Here is an 11,875-nt window from a genome sequence, read left to right on the forward strand (position 1 = left end):
TTTGTAGGCTTTTCACATCAATGTTCCTCCTTGCAACAGTACAATTCGATAGTTTTGGAAATTCCCCTTCAGAAGAATCCAAAAAATCTCCAAACAATAAACTTTCAATATTTTTTCCATCGGTTGACGACTCTTCGACAGACGAAGATACACTATTCGGCATCTTGCCAGCAATTAATATTTCCCCCACAGGGGAAAACACACGATAGTTTTCGAACGAAGACTATCACACAAATAATTATAACAGGAACACTAATTATAACAGGAAATAACACAAAAACAGTCAATAGAAACTTGCACTTACTATACAAACGCACTCAAATAACTACTAATAAATCCAAACTCACGGACCGTTATACCGCTAAGCATTTCAACCGGTGTCACACAGACGAAATACCGAAGGCAAGATTGATAGATGAAAAACTAAGAGAAAACTGAAAATTTGAATTTAAGTTTTATTCTATTTTGTTGTAATATCTACATTAACGCCGCCACTGAATTTAAAATGTTTATATGAAGTACTTCTTTATTACTTCACGGTGTTTAAGTTTTACAAAATTAAATTAGAAAATTGGACAAAACAGAACACAATTGAAAAAATTTTAAAGAAAAAAGAGAAAAAGAAATTAAAAAAAAAACAATTCACCACCTTGGGCTGAAAAGTTGGGGGGCGCTGGAAAATTTGAATATATCTGAGTGCAAAAAAAAAAAAAAAAGAAATATATTCATGTGGCTCATTATTTGCCATTATTTCTCCTAATGGAAATAGTAAAAATATGGAGTTGACGAAGAAGCTAGAAATAGCAGCTACATCTCCCTTAAATCACACCCTTTTCTCTAAAAAGAAAAAGAAAAGACATGTTAGATAATATAGTCCCAGATCCCTCCAAAAAAAGACGGAGTGGCCATAACTGGAATGGTTTTGATCATATGAGCTCTGTCAATGATGATGTAGAACTAAACAAGTCAGAATGCTTTAATCTCTCCTTAGACCGCCTCATTTGTGTGTGGTGTAAGGGGAAATTAGTTCCTGTCTAAATATCACCCACATTATGTCTCCAACTTAGAATTCTTCTAACATCTGTACAAATAAAAATTAATTATTGTTTACGATGAAGAAAATCGTTTGTTACAGCTGTAATTTCCAATGTAGAGACAGTTTATAGTAAAGTAGTTGTTGTTTTTTTGTGAGTGGAGAATAGTAAATACATAAGGAATCTTAACTTCAGTCGCTCAATTTACTAGAAATAGCAACCGAATCTCCTTTAAATCACACCTTTTAAATAAACACTCGAACGATGACCTAACGAGGAACCCGGTTTAACCAGGAAACCCTCCACGCGGTTGTTCGTCCTTGTGGTAATGACAACAAAATCTCTCGCAATTAAAAATTGAATTGTCACACTTACGATGGTAGGTCTACTGGAGTGAACGACCTCAACAACAACGGGAGACTGTTTACATAAACGAATAGCGGGATTAAATTTCACCAACTTGAATATTACCTCTTACTTGACATTTCTCAGGCTCTTGTCTATTGCTTTTGTGGTTCAACATTAATGGTCTTTTTTTTTAATTTTTATTATTCTCAAAAATATTGTAGTAAAGTTCTCGAATCTGTACAAAACGGTACCACATAAAAATGGCTTGCTGGTATCCCACGAATGTCTCCGAAAATTCAGCCAGGTATTGTTGTATTGTTTATAAAATAAACCGTGGTAAGAAACTGGCTTCCCAGCAACATGGTACAGGGTTCAGCCTCACTGTGTGACACCTTGGGCATATTCTGCTATAGACTCGGGTTGACCAAAAGCCTTGTGAGTGGATTTGGTAGAGAGAAACTGGAAGAAGCCCAACATATATAAATATGTATATCCGTATACACTGTTAATACACAAGTTTACTATCCTCGACACTACCTTAGTGCTCTTGTTATTAAAATACCTCGATCCTATTGGATCCTGAAAGTAATTTTATATATATATATATATCGTCAGTAAAAAACAAATCCGAAAGAAGCGTGTTTATGTCCTGTTATCTAGCGGTTCGAAAAAACGTATCGATAGAAAAAGTATCAGGCTGTAAAAAAAATAAGTACCGGAGTCGACGATTCACTCGACTAAAAATTCTCGAAGGCGGTGCCCCAGCATGGCTGCAACCCCTTCACTGAAACAGATAAAAGATATATGATACGTTAGTAATTAAATCAATTGGCTTTAATTACCACTATTTACCTCATTAGTTCATAATTTATTATTTTCATACATGTCTGGAATCCTCGAATAACTGAAATAATTCTAAAATATATTTTATTGATTATAAAATTAAGGTATAAGTAATTAACTCAGGTTAACTAGTTAGTAATCACAGATTACTTCATTTGCTAATAAAGTATTTAACACATGGAATGTCGAATGTCTCCAAAAATTCTAAAGTATATACTTTTGCTGCTAAAACAATGTAAAACCGTAATTAAATTAGTTTAATTAATAATCACAGATTTTCTCATTGGCTCATAAAGTATTTACACATGGAATCCCAGAATGGCTTCGAGAATTCTGTGTTGTTTTATGTCTATAAAATATACCATAAAATGATAATTAACATAGTTTAATTAATTTTAATAGTCATTATATATAATGTAGCATGTCGTTTCTATGTTTACTAATATATGGGAGAACGTAACTAATACATCACAAAATATTTAGAAACAAGACATACCTACACAAATGTGCCTCCAGACTTTGTGACCTTATAATTTTCAGAAAAACGGATATATTTTAATGAAATTTTCTACAAATACGCTTCAGATGACACAGATTACAATTATATCGGAATTTGCAGTGAAAAAATTTTTTCCCGAGGATGGGGAGAGGAGTTTCGGAAAATTCACACGAATCGGTTTTGTTCTTTCGTAACTTTTAGAAAGATAGGTAATTTTTAAAGAAAATTTCTACAAATACCTTTCAGATGGTGAAGATCACGTTTATATTAGAATTTAATGTGAAAAAAAAAATTGTTTGGCATGCATGCATACATACATACTAACACACATCACAATCCCCCCCCCCCACACCTTTTTTTTAAAAGAAATTTCATGTTCCATTTTGTCGATATGAGATGTGTCAATATGTATGTGCAAGCGAGCCCAGAAATTATTTCCATATTCAATTCTGATATAATCATAATCTACGCACTTTGAAAGGCATTTGTAGAAATTTCATTAAAAAAATACCAGTTTTTCTATAAATTTATGCGGAAACAAAGCCAACTCGTGTGAATTTTCCAAAACTCCTTTCCCCATCTTCGGAAAATTATTTCTTCACAACAGATTCCGAAATAATTGGAAAATACATCATCTGAAGCGCGATTGTAGAAAATTTCATTTAAAAACACCAACTTTTCTGTAAGTTATGAGGAAACAAAGCCGTGTGGGCAGCGGATGGCGGTAGATATTTGTGGGTATGCCAAAACGCTTAGCAGCTTTTCGTCTGTTTCCACGTTCTGAGTTCAAATCCTGCCGAAGTCGTCTTTACTTTTCATTCTTTCGGAGTCGATAAAATACGTATCAGTCGAGTACTGGGGGGGGGGGGTTCGATGTAATCGACTAGCCCCTTCCCCATGAATTTCAAGCCTTGTGCCTATAGTAGAAAGGACTATTATTAGAAGCGACGGGCTGACAGAATCGTTAGAACGCCGGATAAAATGTTTGTTATATTTCGTCCGTCTTTACGATCCGGGTTCAAATTCTGCCGAGGTCGATGAAATAGGTACCAGTTGAACACTGGAGGCGATGTAATCGACTAGACCCCACCCCCTTTGTATTTATAAGCACAAGACCTGAGAATTTATGGGAGTGGGGGGGTCTAGTCGATTACGTCAACCCCAATGTTCAACAGGTACTTATTTTATAGACCCCTAAAGGATGAAATGTAAAAGTCGGGCCGGTTAAACTCCAGTTTCTGACCCCCGGGCAGTTTCGGCCAGGGCCGAATTTGAACTCAGAACATTAGGACGGGCGAAATGCCGCAAAGCATTTTATCCGGTGTATTAACGAATCTGCCAAAAATATAATTTGTGAAGAGAGACATCAAATAATTCCACATTACGGGAGCCATGTGAATGAATGGTGTGGTTCGCACTTAATGTCCGACTGGACCGCAGATCACATCCGTTTGCTCCTCACCCATTGCTTTTTTTTTATAATTAACATCAAACAGCTTTTATTTTCGACATAATTAAAAAAAACAAAAAAAAAACATTGTTTATCGCTCAACAAATTATTTCACAATTTTTTAATCTGAACAATTTTAGAACAGCTTATGTTTATTTTCGATCAAATTAAAAAAAAAAAAAGTCAAACACGACTTGAGATCATTATTAAAATTTTAGAGGAATGAAATAAAAAAAAAACGTTAATTAGAATTTTGAATTTAAAAATATTTTGGTATTTAAGTGGAAGTTCTCCTTTCTTTAATTACACTCCGTGGCCCTACTGCGGCCCTTAAAATAACATTGTCAACTAGAACAAATATGTATACTGTCTATTGATGTATATTATAAGTATGTGACCTTAAAAGTAATTATACATTATATATTTATATTGCATGGATGTTGTCCTCAAGTAAGAAATTTTATTTAATTATATTATTATAAACTGAAGATGGAAAATAATCGCCTTTTTACGGTTGTATTACTATTTTAGTTTCAAAACAAATATTTTCTTCTTGTCGATTTCACTTGTTAACTCGTCGTGTTCATAATATTAATAATTCCTATATTGATTACCATCTAAACTCTCGCCAAATCATGGAAAGACCGAGGAAGCGGCGAATTGGCGAGGAAAATAGAAAATTTCAAGAAAAATGGACCAAAGAATATTTTGTTATTCCACAGAACGATAAAGTTTTGTGTCTGATCTGTCGTAAAATCGGTGCCTGTTTGAAAGAATATAATATTAAACGGCATTACAATTCACACCACAAATCTTATAACATGTTAGTAGGCGATGAACGGAATATGAAGCTAGAATTACTTTTGAAAGATATTGCTGATCAAACATTTGTTTTCCAAACTGCCCAAAACGAAGTATCAGTCTATGCTAGTTATGTTCTTGCTTATGAACTTGTCAGGAGTGCCAAACCGTTATCCGAAGGTGAATTTCTTAAACAATGCATGATGAAAATAGTGGACGTTGTTATTCCTGATAAAAAACAACTTTTACAAGATATCGATATGTCGAATATGACAATGTTCCGCAGAATTATTGATGTGGCTGAAGATCTTCGAAAACAACTTCAAACGCATTCTCAGAGTTTTGTAGCTTATTCTATTTCCTTAGATATTTGTAACGATATTAGTGAGACCCCACAACTTTTGGTTTTCATTCGAGGAGTTTTAGAGAATTTTGATATTCATGAAGAATTGCTTTCTGTAGAAAATCTGTCAGAAAAAGCTACAGGGATTGATATATTTCACGCCACATGCCGGGCTTTAAATGCAAACAATATGAATTGGGAACTTTTGGTAGGGGTCACTACAGATAGTGCACCAGCTATGATTGCAGCAAAATCTGGTGCTGTTGCTTTATTAAGCCAAAAAATGAAGCAAAAATATGGCATGAATTTAATCCATTACCATCGTGTTATTCCTCAAGAGACACTTATTAGCAATGTTCTTTTAATGGATAATGTTATAAGTGTTGTTGTCAAGTGTGTAAACCTGTTAAGAAGTGAAGTTCATGAACATAACAGGTTTAAAGGTTTCCTGGAAGATTGCAAAGCAGAATTTGGTGATGTCTATTTTTCTACAGATAGATGGGTCAGCAATTATTCTTGTCTCAAACGCTTTTTTTCTTTAACAAATGAAATCAAAGAATTTCTGTATCAAAAAGATCACGAGTTAGTAAATATTATGGACAGCAACTGGATGTGTGATTTGGCCTTTTTGGTTGATATTTCATCTGTTTTAAATGAGTTAAACACACAACTTCTTGGAAATGGTAAATTTGCTACAACACTTTTTGAATATACCAAAGAAACTGGAAAAAAACTCCAAATTCTACAGGAGCAGCTAAAAGATAAAAATTTGACTAATTCTGCAACCTGCAAACTGCTATTAGATGATGGCTTCAAAGTCTATAAAGGTGAATGTATTGTTCTGGATAAGAGTTGCACAATTCTAGAAACATTTTCTTCTGAAAAATATACCCAAATTCTTCAACGTGCTATAGATTTTTTGGACTTACAGGAGCATTCACAAGCTTTAGATATTTTTGAAAATCCCTTTACTGTAGAACCAGAAACTGCACCAACAATCTTTCAATTAGAACTTAGAGAATTGCAGGATGATTCCAAATTTAATTATCCTTTCTGCGAAAAAAGTCTCATTAATTTTTATGAAGAACTTTCTGCTAAACAATATCCTAAATTACGCCATCATGCCCAACAAATGACTTCTTTGTTTGGAAGTACATATATATGTGAGAAAACTTTTACCATGATGAATTTAAATAATAATAGTTCCTTGTTTAAAACTAAGTTTACCGAAACTTATCACCATCCATATTTACGTGTTCTAACTTCAAATTACTGTCCTAGAATGGAACACATCTTAGAAAAAAAATCATCTTCCATCATATCAGGAGATTATGTTTATTTTTCATAATTTCCAGGGTTGCAAGCTCACAGAATCATGAGATTTTTTGAACAAAATACTTCTTGGCATATCTTCTGACTCACTACATTTAAGGTTCAAATTCCACCATGGTTGACTTCACCTGGGATCAATGTAATCGACTGACCCCTAAAATTACTGACCTTCTGCCCAGATGACAAAAAAATTATTAATAACTTTCTGTGTCTCTTTATTATGTTTTTTTTTCTATTTTGTTTAATCATTTGACCATCTATCAACTGTATCAGGATAATTACCCCCCTAGGACAATTACCCCACCTAGGACAATTTCCCCTGATGAAAATTACCCCACTTGGTTAATTACCCCATCTTCAATATATTAAGAAGTTTTAAATCATCATCTGTTGTCCTCAGGGGTAATTGTTGATGGTGGGGTAAATGCCCTAGACTCCTAACAACAGTCTGCTCATATTTTGGTGCTTCTCATGTACTGCAATACTGCACATCTTCTTTGATTCTTGTTTTCAGGTTTATAGAATTCAATTTATAAAGTTTAAACTTTTAATTCATTATGTATCTATTGATGATAACAAAAACAAAAATTTTTTAAATCATGTGACAAAAACGTAAGTAAATTTGTTCCAAATCCAATCTGTTTATCTCTTTGTTCATTTTATGTCCATTTTCTATGTTAGCATGGGTTAGATGAATACATATTAATGAAGCATGATTTTACAGCTGGATGCCTTTGCTGCTAACCCTTATTTTTCAAGTAAGGGGGTTTTTCTTTGGAAGCACTAAACTATCAGAAAGTTTGTTGACAAGGAAATTACAACAAAGACCAGTCTGGATCTCAACTCCACACAATGTAAACATTCACACATCATTTTTATTATTATTACAAAAAATGGTGAATTGGTAGAATCGTTGGAGCATCAGGAAAATGCCTTGTTGTATTTGTTCTGGTTCTTTACATTCTGAGTTCAAATTCCACCAGGGTTGACTTTACCTTTCAACCATTTGGGGAAGGTTGATAGGGTAAGGAACAGTTGAACACGGGACTCGACTTACTCCCACTCCTAAAATTCCTGACCTTGTACCAAAATTAGTAAGAATTATTAGTAGTAGTAACAATCATAAGGTAGCAGAATTATTAGCACGTTGGGCACAATGCTTTGCAGTATTTCATCTGTCTTTATGTTTTGAGTTCAAATCCTGTTGAGGTCAACTTTGCCTTTCATCCTTCTGGGGTCAATAAAATGGGTACCTGTTGAGCACTGACGCTGATTTAATTCACTTCGCCCACCCCCAAGCCTGCTAGCCTGGTGCCAAAATTTGAAACCATTATTATTGAGTGAGAAAGTAGTGCATGCCATCAAAGTGATGCTGGGGTACAAATATGCGAAACTCAATATAATTATGACTACCCATCTGATAAGGGTGCACTAGGCATATGCATCACAACCATGTGTGTGGCATGGTGACCTCGTATCAAGGTAAACAGTGCATGACCTTGCAGTTGGAGCCCAGGTAGAATTTTCTTCAGGTTGAGTAGACCATCTCACTCAAAAAGTCCCTGAATATGGTTTGTTTAAGAATGATGAATGAAACACCCATGTTTCCAGAGTTGAATTATTCAAACCCCTAAAAATCTTTCTCAACACATGGCTATGATGCTCCACCGCTACTCCTGCTCATGATCAGAGATGCACATATCATCAGTCACTAAAGGACATGCTCAAATAGTGGAGGTCAAACAACTGATAAGCAAATCTGTGGTTTTGAGTAGAATATTTGCTGTAGCCCATCTTTAACACCAAAACAAAACGTGTATGGGTTAAACCATCTAATTTTTAAGATCAGAAGCCACGAAAGCCAGTGCCTGGTATTGCATCAGGGTACATCATTACTGTTGTTTCACAGAATTGGTATTTTAAGTGGTTTAGTTACACTTTCTAGGATAAGGATCATTTTGTGTATTATTTAAAAAAAAAAATTTCTGTTCTGTATATTTATTTTTACATTGTACTGAGGACTTTTCAAGTAATTCCTGCTGAACCTAACAGATATGTTTTCTGCACTGCATCTACTCCCAGATAAAGTGAAGCTAACTGAGGTTTGTTTTATAAATTTTACATTCATTTTCGCTACAAACGTTTTGCTGTGCTCCTGAGCAAGGTAGACAACTCTGTCTAATTGTAGAAACGGGTCACATCCTGAGTTAATTTTCTAAAACACAAGTCAGCCTTGATAGAACAGACCTCTGGTCAAAGGCGCCCCAGTCATGACTGTTTCATGTTTTTTTTTTCCAGATATAATGCATCTAGAAGCACATTATCTCATTTTCCTTTTATTTAATGCAATAATGTGATTTGAGGGAGATTTGTCTCAGTTTCCCTGTTTCAAACTAACAAGGTTATCTTCATCACCATTTAACATCTGTTCCCCATGCTGGTGTAGGTTTTCCAATACCCTTACACAAAGTACCTGAGAAGTGATGCACATACTCACAAAAATTCTTCAATCTTCTTCGATAAGGTTTTTAGAAACATGCCACAGTATGTCATTTCCTCAAAATGTACAACTGTCTGACCATCAATTTACAACCTGGACACCTCACAAATCTGTGTTACTTCCACAAAGATTCTTCAAAGAGGGCATTACAGTAATGTTTCCTTCACTGTGCACAACTTTCTACCTCAGCCTCAGCAGAAGGACACAATAAGGTGGCGAGCTGGCAGAAACGTTAGCACGCCGGGCAAAATGCTTAGCGGTATTTCGTCTGTCTTTTCGTTCTGAGTTCAAATTCCACCCAGGTCAACTTTGCCTTTCCCTGAAACTTGCTGGCCTTGTACCAAAATTTGAAACCAATATGTCTATGAAGAGATTTTATGAGACAATTCCACAACATAATGCCTTTTAACAGTGTCTATACATTTTTTATGATACACAGATAACAATTTTAATTTAACCTTTCAGCATTCAGATTACTTTGTCAAATGTAATACTTATTTATTCACATTTGTTTTCAATTATTCAGGGATTATCTCATACATTCAAGATTTCAATGATGTGGTGGTTATTTTTTACAATGACACTGTAGGGTATTTATGAGAGGCCAGATCTGGCTAGTTTAAACATAAAACAGGAAGAGTATTCGGACCGGATATGGCTAGTTTAAATGCTAAGGGACTGATGCTGTTTCATTTGCATATGACAACACATTTTTCAAAATGCTTAACCATTCATATATATCTTCTAACATTTTAAATTACATTTTTAAATATTCACATCACACATAGATATCACTTGTAATGAATCATTTGAGAATCCTACTGCTGTAGGATCTCATTTGTGTTTATAAAGAGTGAGAGAAGTTCTCTAATTAGTTTTAATCATCATGGTCTGGGCCATGCTGGAGCACTTTCTCCATAAGAGAGAAAAGAAATAAGAAAAGAGAGAAAGAGTTTTCAAAGCCTTTATTCACAAAATAATGAATATCTTTAAAACACATGGTGAATATGGAACAAATAAATTAAATAAATCCGGCAAATTCATCTGTCTAAGATCTTGAAGAAATATTCAACCTACAAGAAAGGAAATATATTAAAAAAATTATCCTGTTTCTATAAAATGGTTTATTTTAATTAGTTAAGAAAAAAAATATAGATGTAAATAGTTAAGAATTTTAGATATCATTACCACCATCATCATCCTTTAATGTCTGTTTCCCATGCTGGCATTGGTGCCATGTAAGAAACACCCAGCACATTCTGTAAAGTGGTTGGCATTAGGAAGGGCATCCAGCCATAGAAACCTGGCCAATACAATGAAGCTTGATGGAGTTCTTCGGCTTGCTAGCTCCTGTGAAAACATCCAACCCATGCCAGCATGGAAAACAGATATTAAATGATGATGATGATCTCATGATGTATCATTCATACTTGCCAGTTGAGTTGAGTGAAGCAACATGCAATAAAGCATCTTGCTCAAGGACACAACACGCTACTGAGAATCGAACTCACAACCTTGTGATCATGAGCTGAACACCCTAACCACTAAACCATGTGCTTTCACATGAACTGTCATAGGACTAGATTAAATGTAATACTTACTTCTAAAATGCCATCTTCAGGTAGATCTGTGCAGTGGACAGCATTTTTGATTTTATCAATTCCAAAAAGGGCACGTAGTGAGCGTGGTCGTAAATGTCGAGCTATCTCCTGAAGAAAATCAAAATAGAAAAAAACAATATTTTGTCAGCCGGACTCTTTTCCTAACATTTTTATTTATTTCTTTTTAGATTTTTAATTTTTAACAATTAACAATCTGGATTATATCATTTAATTATTTATTCATTCATTTTGTATTACAACTGCTGAACAATAGAATTGGTAAGGTCAGGGCCCACACCAGATTTTATTGTCTGTTTTGGTATGGTTTCAAGGGTTGGATGCCCTTCCTAATGCCAACTACTTTACAGAATGTACTGGGTGCTTTTTGTGTGGACCCATGTAAGTAGCATCATGCTTCTTATGTGACACCAGTATCAGTGCTTTTAATGTGACACTATCACCGGCGCTTTTTACATGACACCAGCAACAGTGCTGTTTACATGAGACCATCACTGATGCTTTTTGTGTGGTACCAACACCAATAAGGTCATCAAGTAACTAGCAAGACAAAAATCTCTTCAGTTGGAAGAGAAGCATTAACCAAGGTGGTTTAAGACATCACAACACAAATATATTGCACATAAGTGCCTCTTTTTTACTATGCACAACATCCACTTTTCCATGCTGCATGGCTCATATGAAATTAATTGAGGCAGATTTTCTACAGTCAGATGCTCTTCTTGTCATCAATCATCATTTGCTTCCAAACAAGTTAACAATTCCTCATGGCTGAACAGTGGAAGTGAAGGATAATGCTTCTATGGTAGTAACACCTTTTCACAACTTTCATAGAATGTCAAGACAAGGAGAGCAAACAAACATACACACACATAATTATATGACAAATCTCTTTCAGTTTCCATCTGCCAAATTCACTCACAAAGCTAAGGTCAGCTTGAGGTTATAGCAGAAGACGCTTGCCCAAGGTGCCACGCAGTGGGACTGAACCCAAAACCATGTGATTGAGAAATAAATTTCTTAACTACACAACAATGCCAGTGTAGTTTATACATACATACATACATACATATATATATATATATATATATATATATATATATATA

The 11,875-nt window shown here is 34.7% G+C and overlaps 2 protein-coding genes across 2 annotated transcripts in view; one reads left to right on the forward strand and one right to left on the reverse strand.

The window, feature by feature from the left end:
- The window catches only part of LOC106875881 (EPM2A-interacting protein 1), a 14,028-nt gene extending 7,362 nt beyond the window's left edge, over positions 1-6,666 (forward strand). The window contains exon 2 of the mRNA XM_014924181.1: positions 4,897-6,666. Within this exon, the coding sequence (XP_014779667.1) occupies positions 4,897-6,666 (1,770 nt within the window). The remainder of the gene's footprint in view (positions 1-4,896) is intronic.
- Positions 6,667-10,100: 3,434 nt separating this feature from the next.
- LOC106875880 (nucleoside diphosphate kinase 7) overlaps positions 10,101-11,875 on the reverse strand; it is a 12,636-nt gene continuing 10,861 nt past the window's right edge. The window contains exons 8-9 of the mRNA XM_014924180.2: positions 10,752-10,859; positions 10,101-10,223 (exon numbers count right to left, since the gene is read on the reverse strand). Coding sequence (XP_014779666.1) covers positions 10,191-10,223; positions 10,752-10,859 — 141 coding nt within the window. The 3' untranslated portion in view covers positions 10,101-10,190. The remainder of the gene's footprint in view (positions 10,224-10,751; positions 10,860-11,875) is intronic.

Source organism: Octopus bimaculoides, chromosome 3 (assembly GCF_001194135.2).
Source record: "Octopus bimaculoides isolate UCB-OBI-ISO-001 chromosome 3, ASM119413v2, whole genome shotgun sequence".
In the NCBI taxonomy this organism is placed as follows: Eukaryota; Metazoa; Mollusca; class Cephalopoda; order Octopoda; family Octopodidae; genus Octopus; species Octopus bimaculoides.